Here is a 23,644-nt window from a genome sequence, read left to right on the forward strand (position 1 = left end):
CTATCCGATTATGGACCAGAGCTTATTGATTACTTATTTATTAAATTAGTAAATTTTTGATCAATATATCACTGTCCTATGTCGGAATGGGTTATTACGTCGGACACAGCTTTCATCCACTATAGTTTCCTCATCAGATGGTAAGATTTATTATAATAATAATATTATTATTAGGCTGTTGTGTGTGGCGTTCATGTGATCAATATACAGTAGCCTACAGTAGGCTATTACAAATTAATACCGCAGCACGGACACTGGAGATGCAAGTCAGTCCCTCCGCAATTTCATTAAGGTATCATAGTCTATTTTCATTATTACGTGCAGTGGTGGACAGTAACAGAGTAAATGTACTTGAGTACTGTACTTAAGTACAGATTCTGAGGATCTGTACTTTACTTGAGCATTAGATTTTTTTGATACGTATTACTCTTACTTGAGTACATTTCCGAGACAAATATTTTACTTTTACTCGAGTACATTTCTAAGAAGGCTGTAAAGTACTGAGTACTTTTAGGTTGGCTGTTTCTTTTTTCCACACTTCACTAGCATGTTTCTGGCTTCCCTCTCCGCTCGCCTCTTTGTTACATCTTGTATGGTTGTATAGGAGTAAAGTATTTAGTTCTGGTTCCTCAGTCATTTCTATTTTCATTTTTATAGGTGTTTCTGCAGGCTTTGCATAACGTAGTGGTTCTACAAGCACATCAGCGCAGGTGAGTTATGAGATCTACTTAAAGAGGCACTATGTAACTTTTTTTTAATGAATGAAATGTTTTTTTTTTAAATCTGTATGGTACTGTATGTTAATACAATATAACTTATCCAATTGGGGCGGTTATATTTTGTCTCCATGCTCTTCTATTGAGACATTTAGATTGTGTCAAAGGTCATGTCTCACCAAGACACAGGATCTGACATGAATTGTGACCTGATGTGTCAGTATAGGAAATCAAAGGTTGTTTGTGTGGAGACCAAGCAAGTCGACTTGTCTGTCTGCCATCTTGTTTTGACAGGGTGAAGTTCACCGCTGTGCATGTCGGCACCATCTTGTTTTGACAAGGTGAAGTTAACGGTTGTGCGTGTGGGTAGATATGAAACATCCTCTGCTCTCGTGCGTGTGGGTAGGTATGAAACATCCTCTGCTCTCATGAGAGCGTGTGGTCACAAAGAAAAAAAAATCTTGCAAACAACACCTGCCTCTCTGCAACCACCATCTCTGCAGGCATGGATGCCGATTTATGTTGGGTGGGTAGGGTACTCAACAACAAGTCACACACACATCAACCAAGTTTTAACCCCTTAATCAGAAATACCTGATGAATGTCAGTTGGAAACATTGTACTCGCAATAGAATATTTTTTTTGCTGTAAGTGAAGACAGTGTGCACGATCATCATTCTTTCCTGTCTCATGCACTGGCTGCCTGCTCCTACGCACCTGTCCCAGTAGGTGTGCAAAAATAACTTTTTTTTTAACTACATTTCAAGTCATAAAATTTGATTACTGGCTGATGATGAAACCATAACTGGTATAAGGACTTTGCAGATTACAGGGAGAGAGTTTGAATGACAGAAATCTGTTCACAATAACACACGGTATCAGAGTGGGTACATCATGTATCCTGTGCAGGTTACAAAGCATCACACAATAGTCATCCGACCGACACATTTCCTGTGGGTGCTCGGCTTTCTCATTGGGTGCTCGCTCGGGCTCCCCGGCACCCAAAGGATTGGCGCTAATGTCTGCAGGTCTCTGCACAAACATACACAGAACAGAGAGAATGTTCTGTTTTCTATGTCAACTGTATGCATGCAGAATGAGCATGTAAGGTATTGTGTCATATCACTATGTTACTTATGATCTGGTGAAAAAATATGGGTAATCAAAACGCCCTTCATGACAGTTACTCTATGCATTTAATTTATTTCTTTATTTTTTAAGAACAGATGGCCTCAGTTTAAAGTTAGCTCCATGTCCTAACCTTTGAAGCTGAATATTATTGTATCTTGACAAAAAGGTCACAGTTGAGAATTTGTACCAAATAGATTTTCTTTATAGTCCTTCCATCCGTAAAGATCTAATCTCGGGCACTGCTGGTGTGAAACTTTGCACGCAGACTGCATGATGAGCAGTGGTGGACAGTAACGGAGTAAATGTACTTGAGTACTGTACTGAAGTACAGATTTTGAGTATCTGTACTTTACTTGAGTATTAGATTGTTTTGATACTTATTACTCTTACTTGAGTACATTTCCAATACTGTTAGGTTGGCTGCTTCTTTTTTCTCCCCTAAAATGTAATTGGCCACACTTCTGCTCTCACCCTAGCCGTGTTTCTGGCTTCCCCCTCCGCTCGCCTCTTTGTTACATCTTGTATGGGTGTATAGAAGTAAAAGTATTTAGTTCTGGTTCCTCAGTCATTTCTATTTTCGTTTGTTTAGGTGTTTCTGCAGGCTTTTTTAATGAATAAAATGTTTTCTCTCCCTGCTCTTCTATTGAGACATTTAGACCGTGTCAAAGGTCATGTCTCAACTAGACACAGGATCTGACATGAATTTTGACCAGATATGTTATTATAGGAAATCAGAGGTTGTTTGTGTGGAGACCAAGCAAGTTGACTTGTCTGTCTGCCATCTTGTTTTGACAGGGTGAAGTTCGTCGCTTTGCATGTCGGCGAAACATCCTCTACTACAGAATCAAGTTAGAACACACAGTTATTTGCAAGCTTGTTTTAAAAGCAACGGTTCAAAATGAAACAATGTAAGTGTTGGATTTTGAACCTATCCTCCTAATAGTTGGCTTTCCACTTGTTAATCATTGTTTGTAAACTCATTGTTTCTTTTCCAGCAAGATATGTTTTTAAGCCTGTTAAAATAACATGAGAAATATCCCCTAGCCTACAGCAGGTTAATAACAAAATGATAGGCAGTATTAGGCCTATGGACGAATATGACATCAAGGCATTTAATAGCAACTTAAGTAATACGCTGCTATTAATTCCCCCACCGCCCGTCCCACATTGTCCCACACATGCGGTACTTCTGTCCCTCAAATGAACAGTTTGGATCTGGTCACGGTATTTGTCGGCGATGTGTCACTCATGGCCCCTGCTTATGTGTGACTCCTGTTATTTCCTCATGAGAAAATACTAATCTTTTGAGGCACTGGGGTTCACGCTGGACCCAAGGAAGACTAAGCTGACCGCACTTTTGCGGTGGCGGCCCCAGAGCTGTGGAACAATCTCCCCCCACATCAGATCTGCTATGTCCATCGAGAATTTTAAATCCTTACTAAAAACTAACTTTTTCTCTCTGGCTTTTATCAACATCCACTCATAAATATTCCTATTTTAACTCCTATCCAACATTTCCTACCTTCTGTAAATAAATCAAATTTTCAATTGTCAAATGATACAAAGTAAATGTACAATCTCGCTATGTGTCTGTGTCTCCATGCATTTATGTTATGTGTTTTATACATGTTATGTGTTTTTGTTCTTTGATTTAATACCTGTGCAGCACTGGTAACTTGGTCAACTAAGGTTGTGTGAAAATGTGCTCTATAAATACAGTTTTATTGATTGATTGATTGATTGATTGATTGATAAGCTAGTAACTCCCATCATGATTACTACTGACATCGACTATGCAGATGACATTGTCCGAGTCTCGGACACAGCAGAGAATGTAAGGGAACTACTATTGGCAGTAGAAATGGAGTGCAGGAAGAACTGCCTCAAGCTCTATGCCAAGAAAACAAAAGTATCGGTATTTAACACAGAGGACATCATTGCCACTGCCAACGGTACAGTGCTCGAGGTAGTCGAGGACTTCAAAGGACTTTTACTTTTACTTGTACTTTAAGTATTTTTAAGCATGTACTTTTGAATTCTTGAGTTGAGTATATTTAAAAGCAATTACTTTTTTACTCGTACTTGAGTAACATTTTGAATGAGCTACTTTTACTTTTGGTGGAGTAAATTTGACCAGGAGTGTCTGTACAGTACTCTTACTCAAGTACTGGGGTTGAGTACTTTGTCCATCTCTGTAAACGCTCATATGCTGCAACTTTTCCCAGCTCAGTCAGCCATTCCTGCACAGAGGGTCCCCCTGACATCTTCCACCCCCTCATTATGATCTGCTTTCCCACCATCATACTGGTCTGGATCCATTCAACATCAGATCCCTTACAGTTAGACTATGACATAGTAATGTGATGCTTCATGACCCAGACCAAATATTTTGATTATGTTGCCAAAAAGAACTGAACAAAGTGGGACAGTCCTGGTTGAGCCAAAAGTTTTAACCAGTATAGATGCTTCAGTTCTAAATATCGCCAGGCCTGTGTCCTGGGTAGACTAAAGTCTAGGATTAATGTCTCAAAACATTTAGAACATTTTAGAACCCGATTCAGAGTTCAAGTATGGGTTAGTTTTAAAGATCTGGGAGACTTTCTTCCAAACCATCTAAAAATGGGATATAATAGGATGGGACTGGAATTCAGATGGCAGCTTAACCGAAAGGCCAGCAAGGATAAAGAGGGGAAACCAAGTTACTTAGTTTAGGCAGTCCAAGTCCTCTCTCATCAACTGACAACTGTAGATTTTCTATTCACATTCTGGCTCTTTTACCGGTCCATATAAAATTCAAACCGTATAAAATATTTCCTAGAGATATTTAGAGGGAGTGACTGTAACAAATTGTTTAACTTCGGGATTCAATTTATTTTTAAGACTTTTACTTTTCCCCACAAAGACAAACGAGACCACCTCTCCACATCGACTGGGATCTTTATAAAAAGACGGTCCATATTCACTCCACTAATAACATCATTTATTACATAAATGATGTTATTTAAACAAAACAAATTTTGTTGAGGAAGAGTAGGCCTAATTCCCAAATACCTCAAGCCGATGGAAGCCCCTTCCTGGAAGAGGCTGCGGGGGCAATATGCCGTCAGGGGGAGAGCCTCAGACTTCGAACAGTTAACGTTATACCCTGAGGGCCCTATTATGGACGTCTTAATTACCGCCAGGCCTTATAACTTAACATGGGTGTGTTTGGGCGTTACTTTAATCAAACCAATCAGCGTATCGGCTGCCATTCCCTTTAAGATCAGCACAAGACGCAGTGCTATTTCCCTTGCGTTAAGCGGAGAGACCAAAGGAGAAAGAAATCTCACATTGAAAGGAGAGATGTCCAAGTGCATGCCTGGCCGTCATAATCACTGTATCTGTCTAATTAAACACATGTGTTATCTCTTGACAAACCAACAAATATTCACATTCTCAGTTGCCATTAAAGCATCTCCCCTTTCTATCTATCTCAGCGCAACAAGCATCGGTATGTTTCACACATTTGCTCAATGCAGCTACTGCTGCCCAAAATGTCTGATCTCCAAGCAAAAAAGAAAACGGTCGCTGCGTGATGCGTTGTATGCTTGTAGATCAGATCTGTTTGCACAGCATATGTGAAAGTGAAAGTAAAATGGCAATGCTGTGCTTAGAGAGAGAGAGGTGAAGAGAACTCACATTTTATTTCATTGGATTAATGAAGTAATAAGCCTTACACACACACACACACACACACACACACACACACACACACACACACACGTGTGTGTGTGTGTGTGTGTGTGTGTGTGTGTGTGTGTGTGTGTGTGTGTGTGTGTGTGTGTGTGTGTGTGTGTATGTGTATGTGTATGTGCGTGTGTGTGTGTGTGTGTGTGTGTGTGTGTGTGTGTGTGTGTGCGTGCGTGCGTGCGTGTGTGTGCTTGTATTACTACTTATGTAGCCTGCCCCAGCCAGTCTCATATCTGGTCTAGAGGGGGTATTCAAAATCATCCTTGGGCTCCTATTGACGGGCGACGCCCACTGCACTCTGGTTGGTTGGGTAAATGAAAGGTTGACTCCCACTTCCTGATTTCAACGGCTTAAAATAAAAGCCTGGAGATCGAGGCTACTACTTGTGTAACGCAGAAGTCAATCCCAGAGAATGTCTCCTCTTGTCAAGTGACTTTCTGGATCGCCGTTGTTCATGTTGTTGTTTTTGATCATTTAAACACAGGGATTGAATCAGTGCTGCGGGTTTTAACATAGTTTTGTGGCACAGGACGTTTATTTTATTGTTAAGAAGTTGGTGACATCGATGGAAATGCAGCCTCACAAGCAGCCAGCTGCTTCACTGATGTTAATACTGGTGTTACTGGCCAACATGCCAGATAATGAAGCCTTCGTGTTTGGTGGCATTGCAGCGGCAGCGACAGCGGTAACGGCAGTGGCAACGGCAGCAGATTTGTTTGGTTTTAGGCAGTGTATGGTATATAATATTTTATACCATCTATAATATATATTATAGTATATAATATATATAATATATATAATATACCATCTATTATACCATAATACAAAATTGTATACTATATATACCAGGAGGTATATATAGAATAATAAGACTCAATAACAATGAATATATTTATATCATCCCTGTAGTACTCACAGCGGCAGTGACCACCAATCCGATATTTTGTTATTTTAAGGAATGCTGCAGACCGGATTGGATCTCTTTCAACAAAACAGGTAACATTCATAATAACAACATACACCAATGTTTGGTTTGTTGAACACAAACGTTAATATTGTTGAGAGTTAATTATATGCATTGGGTTCCCTTGATTTTATTGGAGCCAGGTGAATAGTTCGGAATAAAGGAATAAAGTTCAACTCGACCTTATTGCCTTTTTGTCTGGACCTGAATCATTCCTTTTGGAAGATTTATTTGGCATTACAATATTTATATTTAACGGTTAATTTAACTCCATATTTTCATAACAAGGTACTGTTTTCAATGACCCACCTGAACATTTTCTGTTTAATGAAGAGCTGGAGAGACGGGGAGACCACTGTTACTGAACAATAAGGTTGCGCGGTGTTATGAAATCTTGACATCTTGTCAGCCAAACCTTGTCACGTGACTATTGATTAAAGAAGCAGTACAGACAATGGCAGTGCGCCAAATAAAAGCTTCATATAAAAAAAATCATATATAAAAGAACCACTAACTTAATCGAGGTTGGCTCCAGCTCAAGTGGGCATAAAGCGACCTGGAGCTGGAGGATAGCCAATTAGCCAGGAATGCCTTCGCTAAATCCACAAAGTACAGCAGGGACAGTGCAAGGTGGAAGTCATGCACCGCAGCTGTAACCAACTACCTACTGTAGCAAAGAGAATGGTGTCTTTCCAAACGGTGGGAAAAAAAGGGTTTAAAGACATGGTGAGCAAATTGGATCCACAGTATGAGCTGCCAGGTAGAAGGTTATTTCAAAAATGTCTATACCTGACTTAAGGAGAGATCCGGACATTTTAAGTGTTATCTTTGATGTGTCGCTAATCACTCCCCATCATTGAAATGGACGTTGAGTTATTCCAGAGAGTCCCGTGTCATGCAGTCTGGCGACCCCCTCCGTGGCATAATGGGAGCCAGTGTAAGAGTGAAATTCGTCTATTTTAACCGATGCAAAGTTAGTTTTTTCTCTACTATTGCTCATTGTGGAGTCTCATGATACTCAAACATATACTGAAAGTCGCGCACGAGTTATCGTTCGTGCAGCACTAGACGACGCTGGTTGCTTACTTCTTCCACAGAACCTGGCGTCTGTGGAAGAAGTAAGCAACCAGCATCATCTCGACAGACTGCACGACACGGGACTCTCTGAAATAACTCAACGTCCCTTTCAATGATGGTGAGTGATTAGCGACACATCAAAGATAACACTTAAAATGGGCGGATCTCTCCTTTAATGGCCGTTCATGCTGAGCACTATAACTATAACAATAACTATAACTATAACTATAACTATAACTATAACTATAACTATAACTATAACTATATCGTTCACCATTGTAATTATTTTATAGTTGGTGTGAACTCTGCCATCCACTTGGCCCTTTTATACAATAAAGTTAGAGAGGACGTGCAGGTGCTGGTGGCAGGATGTGACTTCTATTCACTGATGATTGTTATGATATAAAAGCCACTTTGGTATTGTGGAATGTGTATTGTAGGTCAAACATTATGCCTACCATTGCCTATACTTGGCAATACAAATGTTTAGTATTTTATTTCGTAGGCCGAGGCATCAGCGCCTGGATCCTGGAGTCAATAAAGTGCTGTTGTTTCTCCCTATATCTGTTCGTTTCTTTGAACACACTGAAAGGAAACTAAATGCTTTCTTTTATCCTTTAGCAATAGCAGCCTGTCTAAATGGTCATTTTGTGAAATATTGGCTGGAAATGTAAATTTGTTTGAATGGGTCGGCATTAACGGATCGGTCGGATCGGCCGTGCCGAACTCTAGATATGAGGAAAGCGTAGCAGCCTGAACTTCTTTCTTAAAAGGCAAATCAAGAAAAAAATTATTCACAGGGAAAATTCAGGAAAAGAGGTTTTAAGGTCACATGTCAAGTCTCTACCACACAAACTGATACAATGTTTGTAATCATGTTGATATTATACTTTGCATTCATTAGGTCTGGAGGCTGACCTGAAGCTCAAGCTGTTTGGGCAGCATATAGCAACACGCGTCATCCTGAAAGCGTTGTCTGGATTCATGAACGACAACAACCGCAAGAAGCCCCTGGTCCTTTCTCTCCATGGCTGGACTGGTACAGGGAAGACCTTTGTCAGCCACCTCATAGCTGAGAACATCTACAAAGAGGGCGCAAGCAGCAAATTTATCCTTCATTTCAGATCTGGACATGATTTCCCACACGCCAGTCACATTGACACCTACAAGGTATTGTAACATCTAGCTCTAGAATCAATAAATCCTTTTTTAGTTTTTGTTAAAAGGTTACTACGCTGGGACAACTGGTTCTTTCTGACTACACAGATACAATTGTTTTTTATCGTTCTGCATTTGTCTGTTGTTTATCCCCAGTCTCAGTTACCAGATCAGATCAGAGACGGTGTCAGCAGCTGTGAGACCTCCATGTTCATCTTTGATGAGGTGGACAAGATGTCTCCTCTCCTGATTGACAGCATTACGTCCTTCTTAGATTACTATGATAAACTGAATGGAATCTCCTATCGGAAAGCTATATTTATCTTCATCAGGTGAAGACAAAACTCATTATTGTCTTAAAGGGATTCTAGGCAAGTTCAAAGATCAAAAAAAGAAAAAAACTGTTGTCAAACAGTTAGTACCGTTGACTGACAACCCCTTCAGCCAATCAGCAGTTCAGTCCCCTTCAGGCAATCAGCAGCTCCTTTTCCCCATCCCCAGCCAATATGACGCAGGGGGACTTTAGAAGGGGCCATGCCGAAAATAGGTTGCTTTATTCGGATACATACGTGTCACTGCCCGCCCCTGCCGGTTCTCTGAATTAAAAATTTTAAATAGGCTCTGTCATGATTAATTGACCACATATATGAAGTTTTTTAAAACCGAAAGTAAAAAGTAAAAACTGCCCACAGAAAACAATGCCGGCTCGTTCCATTTTTGTCGGCTGCACTCGGTTCCATTCGGTTTCACTCGAACAGTTCACACGGACGTGCACATGCGTGCGTTTGATTTACCTCCCGGACACCCAGATGTCAAAACATAAACAGTAGGGAAAATACCGATTTCAGAAAGAGGACTGTGTTTCAATGTAGGAAAACACCCCAGCATCATTATATAGTGGCTGATAGAGGGGGGGAAATGCTAAATATATATATAAAAATATCTTTAAATTTTAGGCTTAATGTTGCCTAGAATCCCTTTAGATAAAAAATATTTCTTATCAGGGGAATCAACTGGTTGAATGAACACAAACTCTGTTAGAATTGCTGATGTGACATACTGTATTGGTTGAATTACTTATGTTGTAATTTACTTCTGCTAATTCTCTCACTGCCAACACAATCTCAGTGCTAGGCAAATAATAATTATTTCTATGGATGTGCCACTCTGTCTGCAACTGTTCACTTATTGAGATGTATTAGTTGTTTCATTGAATGCACTAGGAACATTTGTAAATTCTATATTATTTCCTTTTTGTAATTCTGTACCTTCTGTACAGTAAGTATTTAGGGTTTAAGTGGTTAAGAAAGTGGGGAAAGTCTTCCTCAGCTTTAATTCCAGTGTATGGATGTGTTTTCTCATCCTCTGATGTAGTACTAGTATCAATCCTTCAAGCTTGGCCTAGTTACCATCACCAATACATCTTCTTTGTAATTATGCAAACAATCAAAATGAATGGTTCAGAAGTATTTAAATCCACAGTATCCATCCTTCCTTTTTATTTAGTACGCAAAATTACATAGTCTTTATAAGTATAGCTGAAATGTATCTAATTTTGCCCAGAGCAAAATCACGATTTACCCCCTGGTGTGCACAATAAAAAATGTACTTGCTTATTAGATTTATTGTAACACACAATTGTGATTGTTTTTTTATATTTTGTTTGTAATAGTAATGCTGGAGGAGACGGCATCGTAAACACAACTCTGGATTTCGTGAGATCAGGACGAGACAGAGAGAAGATTGAACTGAAAGACCTGGAAAGGAATCTTTCTGAGGCTTTGACCAACAACAAGCAAAGTGATTACATTACACATTAATACGTTACTGAAATGCCTATACTGTATAAAGAGAGGGACATTGACATTAAAATTTGATTAAGAACATGAAACCAACGTCCCTATTCTGGGCATGTCATAGTAGGCATTCTGGAGAAAATATGCGAGCATTTGCAGAAAATGTTTGTATTGAGGGGGATACATAAAAACAAATACTGACTACCCCCCCCCCCCCTTCCCATGTCTTTTTTTAAACCTCATGGTGTAGGTGGTCATAGCGGATTGATAGTCAAGAACCTGGTGGACTTCTTCGTACCATTTCTCCCTCTGGAAAAGCAGCATGTTGTCCTGTGTGCTAAGGCTGAGATGGCTGCCAAGGGCCTGATGCCAGACGAAGACGTGGCCGACAAGTTGGCCAAAGAATTTGGCTATTTCCCGAAGGATGAGAAAGTCTTCTCTGAAACAGGATGCAAGACAGTACAGAGCAAGCTAGATTTTTATCTGTAACGTTCGACATCTGTTGGATAAATATTAAAGGGATAATTCTTCTTCTTCGGACACAACACCAGAGGGAGCTCCACTGATCTCATTCCCCCCAGATTCGGCACAAACATGGGGATGAATTAATTCTACTATCATGCCACAATGTGGAATGCCCTACCACCAGCCATCAAAACTCCCTACCCTCCTTCAAAACCGCCATAAAAGAGCACCTATATGCAAGTCTTCTAACTTGCCAAAATAAATTACCCCTATTATTTTTCTGTACTTTTACCGCACCTAGTATTGATGATTTTTTGTATAATATTGTATGTCTTTACTGTATATGTCTTGATGAATTGAAGACCACAATGGAAACAAGCCCTCATGGCTTTATTTTGTATAATCCTTTCAGCATTATTGTATAACCCTTTGTAATTTTTGCAAACTGTTAATAAAGTATTCAATCAATCAATCAATCAATCAATCAATCTTCTTCTGAATACCAAGGACCTCAATGGAAACAAGACCGCAATGACTTTTTTGGATGGACATTTTAGACAAAGTATCTTAAATGTATTTGTGCTGTTTCACATTTTTGTCTTATAAAATATTCAATCAATCAATCAATTATGTTATGTTTCTGTATTGTCTTGAATTGTCTGTTAAACTGCCATTAAATATTAAATAAAACGTATTGTGAGCTTGTAGATCTACTATTTTTATTTTTATTTGCTGCTGGGGACCCCCCTGGAACCGCATCAAGGATCACATCAAAATCACTTTTATTCTGCTTCAGCTATCTAAAAATAGCCGTTTTTAATTTTCTTTGAAAGATGTTGAAAAATCTTGAAAAATGTGGAATACTTCTGAAGATTTGAACACAAATCTTCACTTATGGGGATCCCTGGCACAAAATGGGTTTTTGACATGAACATGTTTGAGAACCTGTGTTTATGAAGAAAAAAAAGAGGGGGAAAAAAGAATAGCGGCTGTAGTCTGAAAGCATACATAAAATAATTGATTTGCCTAACTAGTTCCTAACTTGATATTGGGGGCTGTAGTCTGGAGGCATAAATATGTTATTTGCCTAACTAGATCCTAACTTCATATTTTTGCACTGTTATACTTTTGCACATGTAATCCAGTCAGACAATCAATTAGGCGGCATACTATTGATGTGGTAATGTTTCAGTTAGCACTTGAGGTCATCATCTGAGCTATCAGCTTCCAGGCTAAACGCCTTCCAAAGGTCTCATTTGCATTCATATACAATGTTAAAATAATTTCCGACCATGTTTAAAAGCACATGTATTCAATTGTTTAGTCACAAAAATGTGTCAATTTAACAATTTCTATTAAACTTTTCTGCCTCGTGGCGATAAAGCAGAAAGGCAAAGCACATATTCTTTTATTCTCCCCTAACCCCAAAATTTGCCAATTTAACAATTATTCTGTCTCGCTAATATGTATGAATTTCTCAAAGGTGTAGAGTGTTCCAGAACACTAAGGGCCAAGTGTTCGCTGGTGCCCACTGTTCTCACCAAGTTCTCACCAAGCGGGCCGAGTGTTCCGGGACACTCGGGCCGCTGGTGCCGAGCGTTCCGAGAAAAAAAATGGGCAGAGTATTGGTGCCGAAGGTTCCGGTTACCCATTTTAAAAAATCATGAAAAGAAAATCGAATATTTTTTTTTAACACATCTTCTCTTATGGAAGTCCCTGGCACAAAATCTGTTCAGATGGGGGTACGCGGCCAAATACATAATCAATTTGTGGGTCATTGATGTGAAAAAGTTTGAGATCTACTACCCTAGAGGGATCTACAGTAGGCCTACTTTGTCTCAAATGTGGTATAACATCCTTGCTGTGATAACCACATGGTCCGTAGAACCGTCACATAGCAGAACAGCTGCCTTCCAATCTCTGTATGGTGTGCCTACTAGGCTAGTGACAATTGGCCCCGATTCATTATACTGGTCGTAAATATGCGGTAAATAAAGTTCGTAAAGGAGGGCGTATTTTCTGTACTCACAAAATGACGTGCAATTCTCAAAGGGGTTCGTATATCCCTGAGACTTGCATATGACCAGGTGTAGGACATGATTAATATGGAAGGCTGCATCCAACAGCATCCAACTTCAACGTCACCGTACTGAACAGTGTTGCCATGTCCACTTATTATAAGCGAATTTGGGCTTATTTTTCTGTAAAGTTGCTTGTAAATATTGGTAGCTGTGGGGTGCGTTTTTTTTGGGCTTGTTTCTAAAGTGTAGTTGATTATTTGGGCTTTCTTCACAATTGTTCAATTATTTTAACCGGTGGTTCTCAAATATTTTTTTGTCATGGACCCCCAAGTTAGGCTAATTTATCCCTATAAGCCCCATCTGATAATGTTTTGTGCCAGCTGGAGCCTCGTACCAGATTTGTGTTGTTAGAATGTTTAAAAAATCTTCCAAATATTCCACATTTTATTTCAAGACAAAAATAAATAAATAGCAGATCTACATGCTCACAACGGTTTAATTAAAGTGCTCATAATGGCCTAAGTGCCAGTTGCTTCTTTTGGGCTTGTTTTCCTAGATCTGGTTGCTTATTTCTCTCACAACATCTGGCAACGCTGATGCAAGTTCAACTCTGCCGTCTCTCGTCTGAAGATAACAGATGCGTGGCATCGCCTTGACAACTTACTGTTCTGTCTGAAGCGGATCACGTAATAAATGCTCTCATGTGTAATGAGAATAAAGAAGTTTACAAGGTTTAACCCCATTACCAAATAAAAGGCTAATAAAACGTGGAAAGATATTATATAAGCCTTTTTTAATGAATGTAGCGCACCTTTACCGAGGTAAAAAGATGATGAAATCCAGCATACAAGTGGAACGCTGCTATCCGATTATGGACCAGAGCTTATTGATTACTTATTTATTAAATTAGTCAATTTTTGATCAATATATCACTGTCCTATGTCGGAATGGGTTATTACGTCGGACACAGCTTTCATCCACTATAGTTTCCTCATCAGATGGTAAGATTTATTATAATAATAATATTATTATTAGGCTGTTGTGTGTGGCGTTCATGTGATCAATATACAGTAGCCTAGGCTATTACAAATTAATACCGCAGCACGGACACTGGAGATGCAAGTCAGTCCCTCCGCAATTTCATTAGGGCATCATAGTCTATTTTCATTATTACGTGCAGTGGTGGACAGTAACAGAGTAAATGTACTTGAGTACTGTACTTAAGTACAGATTCTGAGGATCTGTACTTTACTTGAGTATTAGATTTTTTTGATACTTATTACTCTTACTTGAGTACATTTCCGAGACAAATATTTTACTTTTACTCTCTCTGGCTTCCCTCTCCGCTCGCCTCTTTGTTACATCTTGTATGGTTGTATAGGAGTAAAGTATTTAGTTCTGGTTCTGATGTGCCGTGGCACCTGTCACTCTTGGTTCAATAAAACCCTAAAGTCCAGTTCACCTGGGCAAGGCATCTTTATTGACAAACAAGGGAGACATTAATGATATTAAAACAATACGACCTGATATATCACGAAGGCTATTTGCTCCACATCTAAGTCTGCATGCAAACAAGCGTTCGGTTGAGCGCCTGGAGAATTCTGAAGTTCTTATCTATTACATTCAGTATATCAACGCTGTGGCTATCAAGGCCTGTCTTCTGACTGCACTCTATAAAGTAAAGGTTGACGGCCCACGGTTCCACAATGGACCATCAACCCCTCCTTGGGTACGAATTTACTACCCACAACAACACAAGATTAAAATCTAAACAGTACTTTATAGCAATTATCAACTAGCATAACATATTGCATGTTAAAAAAAAATCTGGTCCCATTTTTTTTCTTTTTGAGTCATGTGAGCCGAGGAAAACCCTTTTCTTTGAAGGGTAAACTCTGAACTTGTCAGGCACCAAACAGATGAGGACTCAAAAGCAGGCACAGGTTCAACGGGTTTTATTCAAACAAAGCTGGGGGGGGGGGAATAGGCAACCAGGGGCAAGGTGGGCCAGGCAGAGAATAGTTAAAGGGGAAAAAGTGGGTCGGAATCCAGAGAAGTCAGTCAGCGTGGCGTCTAGTCCAAAAGGGGTAAAGCTTAGCCGTAGTCTGTGGGTCCAGTCCAAATCCAAACACAGGTTATCTGTCCTAGTTGGCTGAAGTACAGAAGGGTTAGGCAGAGGAAAATCCAAATACAGGCAGGGGTCAAAACAGGCAGAGAATAACAGATTCCGAATACTGGTTTAGGGCGAGCTAGACTAAGGTAAACTGGTCTGATCAGCAGGCAGAGAATAATGGCAGAGTGAGGCCTTAAATAACCTTGGCTACTCAGTGGAAACAGGCACAGGTGTGGAAGTGGTCACAGGTGTGTGAGTGTGTGAGCTATCCCTTGGGCGTGGGCGTGACAGAACTAGGCTGGGGCAGTCCCAAACCTGCCATCTGGACATGAGCTCTTATTGGGGACAATCACATCATTTGTCATTTGATTTCAATAAGTGTATTGCTAAACTTAGGGTCCCTCAGTGGGGCATTCCCACTGAGTTTTCTTTTACAAGCAAATATTCTAACATAATATGTGTGCATTTTGGTTTCTTCTTCTCCAATTGTGGTCCTATTTCCGAGCCCGGAGGAGAGGAGGAGGTTCCGACAAAGCCCAAGACTAGACCCCCCCCCCCCCCCCCCCAACCCATCCAGCGCCATTAACGAATGTACTTGGCACTGAATGAGCTAAGAGACGGAGGTCCCACTCCCGAGCCCCCGGGTCCGTACCCTCCTGGGGCGGAGGAGGTTCCTACCAGTGCCTGAGACCGGAGCCCCCCGTATTATACACAGGGGCCCCAACCCCCAAGCGCCAGTCAGATCCGTACCCTCCTTGAGGTCAAAAGTCGGGGCGCAGATATCGTGCAGGGGTGTTCTTCGTCAAGTTCAGCATGGGGGCCCAGGTGGCAATATAATGTTTATGTGGTGTGTATTGGGATCACTCTGTATTGTATCTGCTCTCTTATCACTTGCCGTGTGCGAAGGGCAACACAGCCTATACTTAATGTGCCTAAAGCTGCCAGGAAGATCGCTACGATCAGATTACGTCCCCCAACATTACTATCAGAATCAAAATTAGTTGGACAACATGGTTGTCGGGTCTTGGGATGCTCTCTCTTTTTGGTTTCTTAGTACTACATCTGTCTCCAAAGAATACTCCATCTGATTAATCACCATGATGCAATGGTATGTTCCTGTCTGGCTGAGAGTGATATTGGTACTAATCAAATTAAATGTGTAGTGTCCCTCCTTGATATAAAAAAAAATTGGGTGGGGGTTTGGTGGTGAGTCTTTAATCTGTGTGTGCAATGGACTGTATTTATCACTTAAGTATCGTGCCTGTGTATGAGAGTGTGTGCGTGTCACTGTCTCTCCTTCCTTACACTGAAGTGTCTCTGTAATGGTCACTCTGCTATAAGTCTAAGCACATTCATTTAACAAAAATTAACGGCAACATTATAACACTTCGACATGAAAGTATGAACTTTAGTATAGTCACTTAACATTATACTACTGTATCTATAATACTATACTATCTCTCTCCTTGACCTGCCACCCGGCAGGGTACACAGCATGGGAATGTGCAGAGGCCAGGGTGCCACCCTCCTTTACCGTGACTAAATGTAAAATGGTTCAAAGTCTTATCTACAATTATTCAATCAAATTGATATTGGGTTGCACTTATAGTTACACTTAGTTAGTTAATTTTCATTCACCTTTTTTGACATACACAACAACACATACCGTACACAACATGTAATTGGAAACACAACAAAACAACTTGCCTTATGCACAGGTCAATTGACATTATTCTCGGGCTGTACAATTCTCTTCTGCAACCAATGACCTGTTTCAGAGAAATGGAAGGTTAATGACAGCAAAAGTGTATATGTCTCTCCTGCAAGCAGTCGACCTGTTTTAGAGAAATGGAAAGTTAACCACAACATAAACAACCTTAATCACACCTTGGTCAATCAGTGGTACCATGGTAATTGAAATAAAGGTTAGGTCAATGATGAGCAGTTAACAATACATCTACTGATGCGCTAAACTTGGACACATCATCAGTGTTGTTTCCTCACAGGGTGTTTCGGGTCTTTCAACAGACACCCTCCTCCAGGCGACCCGACCGAGGCTGATCAGACCCCGGCCTGTGTCCAAGTGGCTTGCTACTACCCCACGGCTCTCCCCTCTTCAACCAGAGCCATCTGGAGGCTTTTTCTGCTGCCTCCACGTTGTTACCTATGGCTCTTCTTCGGTTGGCACCGGTTATGCCCAGTGTGCCGTAGGCTTTGCTCAGCGAATGACTGGCAAAGCCCCTACTGCCCACCTCCACTGGCATACACCTTGTCCTCCACCCGTTCCTCCGACAATCCTCCACCAGCTCCTGGTACTTCTCCCTCTTTCTTTCTTGAGCCTCCTCCATCCTCTCCTCCCAGGGAACCGTCAGCTCCAGCAAGAAGAGTTGTTTTGTGGCCTCTGAGACCAAGATGATGTCAGGTCTCAATCTAGACTGGGTGATGTAAAAAGTAATCCTGCCACAGTGTGATCAATTTATCGCTGCAAAAATCCATACTCTTCTAATGTTGGAATGCAACCTATTTATTTGTTTCTCTTCGCTTAAATAATTGTATTATTCTGCCATTCATGTAACATAAAAATAATGAACACTTAACTCTATTTAAGCCCTATTTTAGCTATAGCCAGGCAATAATTCTCATTTCAATACCGCCTATACTTAATTATTTTCACAACTCTGAGGTTCCCTTGTGCACTTCAGTCTCGTTCATCTGTGCCTGTCTTGTTGACACAGCCACTGAATTGGGTGAAACAGCTGAACCGTAAACATCTTGATAAGAAAGGACATCTACTGCACAGTGTCGATATGGAAAAATTAGAGCTGCTCGCCACTAAAATCAACTTAATCTCCTCCCTTAATTTTTCCCTACATGTATTGTCTTTATTCAAAAATTATAATATGTTGAATACTAATAACTTAATTAGTCGTAACATGTGCCTTCATAGTTTCAGATTGAGACGTGCATGCCTCTGAAAAGCAGCTAAATTATTTATGTTATATCATCAAATGAGTATATTAAGGGCTGTTTTAGTGACCACAAACTTAATTTCTGCATAAATATAATAATCGATTGGTTTATGTTTTCCAACAAATATATGTATATGTAAAAATGTTAAATGACGACGTTATTCATTGACATATCTCACTTAGTTTATTATCAGTTATTCTTATATTGGTGTACCAGCACTTATTTAAAAATTGTCTTGATTGAAGAACACAGCATGTTTCCGTTCCGTTAACTAATGTGAGATGAGTCCTGCATAATTTAGTTTAATTTGGAAATATATGTACTGTAGTTTGATTGTGGCTTCCTATTTAACACTAGACATTACAACAGCTTATCACGTCAATCTTGTTTTTGTCAGTTATTTCAATTATATTAGTCTACGATGTCACTACACATAAGATGTAATATTATTTTACTAGTGGGGCACTATTATTATTTGATATTTTGAAGCTTCAATCTATGCAGAATCAAGGTTACTCTATAATGTATTAGTGCAACTCATTGTTTGTTTGTCAAAACAGAAATAATTTTCTTTCAAATTACGATGGGTTCCTGAGCTAATAAGTATCATGTTTGTCACTTATCTAATGTATGTTATTTGTAAAAAAAAAAAGTTTAAAAAAAATATATATATTGTGTCCTACCCAGAGCGATAGAAAATGTATTTGTTTACACATATCGAGGCCCCAACAACAACGATTAGCAGTAAGTCAACCTTGCCTCATATATTCCACTGCTTGCTTAGAAAGTGTGTCCTTCACCATGGTATAGTAGTTCCAGTGTCTGTAACAGATAAAAGTTTGTCAAAAGTCATGCAAGCTTTCCCAAGGCTTGCTCTCTGGTCGCCATAGGTGTCATCGGAAGTGAGTCTCGTGAACACTGCAGTTTGCAATGTTGTTGCCCCTCTGCATCAGCATGTCGATCAGACTGCATTATATCGTGGTCTTTCACATGTCTCTTTCCGTTTTCAATGCACTTCAAGTGCATGTTTCCAGTTCATAGAAAGAAAATGACCGTCCGCCAAACATTGTTGCAGTCCTCGAATGTGAAACAAACCCACTTCTAAAGTCTGAGATAGTTGAAAAAACAAAAACAAAAACAAAAAAACGAATATATATATATATATATATATATATATATATATATATATATATATATATATATATATCATATATTTACATACATATAATGATATATGTGTAAATTAATTGCAGTTACAGTGTATGTGATGTCAGTCAGGCCTCTGTTCTGCTCCTCACTTAATCTTGTGTGGTCTATGACTACTAATGTTTGCACTATCTGTACTCCAAAATGCCTCTCGCCACTAAGAGAGACTACTAGCCCTTCCACGGAAAGAAATGATGAGGTGTTCAATCGATGCCTAAGTAGGGTATCAATACTTAGACGCGTTTGGGCTTTCTGTCATCTGCTTACATTTTTAAAATTAGTATTGTTAAAGGAGAATTTTGGACTAAAGTTTTCTTACCTTTTCTATGACGTTATGATATCTTAGGATGAATGGTACAGTAGAAAAATTTCATAACTCCACCCCTGAGCCGCCACAGCTTAAAAGGTGCGCGGATAGGCCTTAGGTTAGATCACATATTTTAATAGCTTTTTTAAAAAAAAAATGTGAGAGATCTGACGTTCATAGTGACAGAACACTGTCCAAAAAAAAAAAAAAAAAAAAAAAGAACAGAAGTCTCGCTAGACGAGATTGAAATCTCGAGATTTCAATCTCATCTAGCGAGACTTAGTTTTTTTTTTTTTTTTTTTTTTTTTGGTTGCATAGTGTTCTGTCACTATGAACATCAGATCTAAAAAAAAAAAGCTATTAAAATATGTGATCTAACCTAAGGCCTATCCGCGCACCTTTTAAGCTGTAGCGGACCAGGGGTGGAGTTATGAATTTTTTTCACTGTACCATTCATCCTAAGATATCATAACATCATAGAAAAGGTAATAAAACTTTAGTCCAAAATTCCCCTTTAATATTGTTATTATTATTATTAGTACATATTTATTTATTTGAGTCCAACACTCTACTAATTTATTCACACGGTCAAAATGGCATTATATTTTTTTCCTAGAATGGCTTCTGCTGGCTGGTCCTCCTTGCTGATATTCATTTCAGTGTCTACAACACTCTCACTCTATGCGTGTTTACATTAAAAATGGCACCTTTATACTTTGCCTCTATTGTTATATTATTGCCACGTATGCTAACTCTTGTTTTATATATATTCTGCAGAATTTTCTGAAGAAACGAATTTATTTGAAGAACATATTCCTCACTTAACTCTGACCTCGCTTTTTTTCATTTTTATATTTTTCCAAAATAACTGACTCCAATCTTCTAATCTTAAGGGTTACATTCCCTAGTTATCTGTTTCACCCAATCAAGAGCATCAACGTTGCCATGTGGAGGTACTCTGCTGCAAGCACAAGTCCAACATTCTAAATTTCCAATAAGTCACTTTTGAACCCACTTAAATATCCAAGGTTTCCAGTAATTATACTGGAGTAGATGTACAACATTGGCCTCTGAAATGTAGTCGAGTAGAAGTAAAAGTATTGACAACTGGAACTACTCTAGTGCAGTACAAATGGAAAACCTCAAAATGTACTTAAGTAGAACACTAAAGTACTCAGTGACCTTCCACCACTGAACCCCATCCCCGCGGTTATCTTCCTTGTTTAAATTCCTAAGCAGGAAAAATCTCTAAACAAAGTGCTCACGGAGCAGACTACACTATCCACTGACATGTACTTGGGTCAAAGTACCAAAAACAAAAATGGTATCGGAGTGGAGTGAAACACCAACGTAAGAAGTGTTTAATAGTCAGCCTGTCCCCATTCATAATTTCTCAGATTTAACATGCACAATTTTCCTTTTGAAAATAGCAGATCCACAAGCTCGAAGTGCTTGAGATGAAATAGCTTGTGAGCTTGTAGATCGGCAATTTCCAAATGGTTGAGCTGTGTGCAGGGCTGAAGTGGTTTTGCAGCAGTTATCAACATCTGCAAGGTAAACAGTAACCAACGTTCTCAGGGTTTTTGCAGGGGCAGAAGCACACTGTCTGCCTCTGAGATGTATGCAGTGGAAGTAAAAATACAGGTAGCTGTAAGGTCTTTTTAAAATAACAATACCTCAAGACTGTACTTAAGCACAATACTGGACCTCATACGTGGTCACCTTGCACCAGGGCCTTAACGCCGAAGCACATATACAGTATGAAGAGACGATGTAACTATTGTTTTGTTTTATTAATCCAGACTGAGGCCAAACGTCTCACTCGGACGTCGAAACTATTTAAATTTTACTGTTAATATGGAATTTTGGAAGAATAGTCTCCACCAAGGTGTAGACTAGTGGATGCTCCTTAATAAACAAACAAACAAACAAACAAACAAACAAACAGGACTTACAGAGACCTGACATACATATAACATACATATAAAGACACATATGACACACTGTAGTACTATTTAGGGCTCTTTCCTAGGCTGCAGAGCCAGCCTTTCAACGTCTTAACATACAAGACATAGTGTATAGTTTTTGTCAAGACTGCACTGTCAGTCTAGACCCTTTCAGGTCACAGTGAATAGTTTTTGTCAAGACTGCACTGACAGTCTAAACCTTCTCGGTCGGACGTTGAAACACAGTGTATAGTTTTTGTCAAGACTGCACTGTCAGTCTAGACCTGTCGCAGTGTTAGTTTTTGTCAAGACTGCACTGTCAGTCTAAACCTTCTCGGTCGGACGTCGCTACATACAAGACACAGTGTAGTTTTTGTCAAGACTGCACTGTCAGTCTAAGTGTATAGTTTTTGTCAAGACTGCACTACCAGTCTAAACCTTCTCGGTCGGACGTCGGAACATACAAAACGAAACATACAAGACACATTTAGGCTAGGTGCTATCTTTTCCTATGAACCCGGCGTAGTTTGCGGATTAGAGCCGTGTAAACACAGCTAGCGTAGTGTCTCAGTACACTATAGGATCACAGAGGAACATAGGATACAGAGAGACAGTGTAGTGTCTCAGTAAACTACAGGATCATAGAACACAGAGAGACAGTGTAGTGTCTCAGTAAACTATAGGATCATAGAATACAGAGAGACAGTTTAGTGTCTCAGTAGACTATAAGATCATAGAATACAGAGAGACAGTGTAGTGTCTTAGTAGACTATAGGATCATAGAATACAGAGAGACAGTTGCTGGGAGGATCGACTCGGTCCACCCAGCCACGCTAACGGGACATCATGGGGTATAGGAAGTACAGAGCCTAAGTATTAATACACAAAGGTCATTCAATCTGCTGTTCAGTGGTGACTTCACATGCAAATATACATTACACATTATTTTTAACAATTGACCTAAATTTGATATAATACAATTCACATACAGTATAGCACCGCGTGTACCCTTCCTGGGGCCCCAAGGAATTGTAGCACATAGTGTATGGGCGAATTGTTATTTGGATCTTATGGATCCAGCGGTCGTCTGGACTGGACAGGGTCATGGTCGGGGTCACCAGCTGATGTGCCGTGGCACCTGTCACTCTTGGTTCAATAAAACCCTAAAGTCCAGTTTATAGACGACATACACAGAAATTACCGTTCACCTGGGCAAGGCATCTTTATTGACAAACAAGGGAGATTCCCTCTATAATAAGTGAATAAAAGAACAGCACATTAATGATATTAAAACAATACGACCTGATATATCACGAAGGCAATTCGCTCCACATCTAAGTCTGCATGCAAACAAGCGTTCGGTTGAGCGCCTGGAGAATTCTGAAGTTCTTATCTATTACATTCAGTATATCAACGCTGTGGCTATCAAGGCCTGTCTTCTGACTGCACTCTATAAAGTAAAGGTTGACGGCGCAAGGTTCCACAATGGACCATCAGTTCCTCAGTCATTTCTATTTTCATTTTTATAGGTGTTTCTGCAGGCTTTGTATAACGTAGTGGTTCTACAAGCACATCAGCGCAGGTGGTTTCAGAGAGTTACTTCTCTGAAACAAGAGTTATGAGATCTACTTAAAGAGGCACTATGTAACTTTTTTTTAATGAATGAAATGATTTTTTTTTTAATCTGTATGGTAGAGTATGTTAATACAATATAACTTATCCAATTGGGGCGGTTATATTTTGTCTCCCTGCTCTTCTATTGAGACATTTAGATTGTGTCAAAGGTCATGTCTCACCAAGACACAGGATCTGACATGAATTGTGACCTGATGTGTCAGTATAGGAAATCAAAGGTTGTTTGTGTGGAGACAAAGCAAGTCGACTTGTCTGTCTGCCATCTTGTTTTGACAGGGTGAAGTTCACCGCTGTGCATGTCGGCACCATCTTGTTTTGACAAGGTGAAGTTAACGGTTGTGCGTGTGGGTAGATATGAAACATCCTCTGCTCTCATGCGTGTGGGTAGGTATGAAACATCCTCTGCTCTC

The 23,644-nt window shown here is 39.7% G+C and overlaps 2 protein-coding genes across 4 annotated transcripts in view; both read left to right on the forward strand.

Moving 5' to 3' along the window:
- The first annotated feature begins 5,720 nt into the window (after window positions 1-5,720).
- Window positions 5,721-11,743, forward strand: LOC308078771 (torsin-1B-like). 3 transcript variants are annotated; one of them, XM_080420115.1, is made up of 6 exons: window positions 5,721-6,307; window positions 6,486-6,572; window positions 8,522-8,787; window positions 8,932-9,107; window positions 10,448-10,575; window positions 10,822-11,743. In XM_080420115.1, the coding sequence occupies exons 1-6, from the start codon at window positions 6,142-6,144 to the stop codon at window positions 11,058-11,060; spliced, it is 1,062 nt and encodes a 353-aa protein (XP_080276241.1). In that variant the 5' UTR covers window positions 5,721-6,141; the 3' UTR covers window positions 11,061-11,743. The 3 variants fall into 3 exon arrangements, with proteins under 3 accessions (XP_080276241.1, XP_080276243.1, XP_080276242.1); XM_080420117.1 differs by having other exon boundaries at window positions 6,130-6,261; XM_080420116.1 differs by having other exon boundaries at window positions 6,173-6,312.
- The window catches only part of LOC308078773 (torsin-1B-like), a 91,381-nt gene continuing 73,798 nt past the window's right edge, over window positions 6,062-23,644 (forward strand). The window contains exon 1 of the mRNA XM_080420120.1: window positions 6,062-6,080. The gene's annotated coding sequence lies outside the window, so the exon portion shown is untranslated. The remainder of the gene's footprint in view (window positions 6,081-23,644) is intronic.

Source organism: Gymnoscopelus braueri (genome assembly GCF_963280865.1).
Source record: "Gymnoscopelus braueri genome assembly, chromosome: 22".
Lineage (NCBI taxonomy): Eukaryota > Metazoa > Chordata > Actinopteri > Myctophiformes > Myctophidae > Gymnoscopelus > Gymnoscopelus braueri.

What these genes read in the sequence shown, in the direction of transcription:
- LOC308078771 (XM_080420115.1), top strand. Translation starts at nt 6,142, where the DNA reads ATGGAAATGCAGCCTCACAAGCAGCCAGCTGCTTCACTGATGTTAATA. An exon ending in GTCACATTGACACCTACAAG is followed by an intron (nt 8,788 to 8,931) that starts GTATTGTAACAT and finishes GTTTATCCCCAG; the next exon opens with TCTCAGTTACCAGATCAGAT. An exon ending in GCTATATTTATCTTCATCAG is followed by an intron (nt 9,108 to 10,447) that starts GTGAAGACAAAA and finishes TGTTTGTAATAG; the next exon opens with TAATGCTGGAGGAGACGGCA.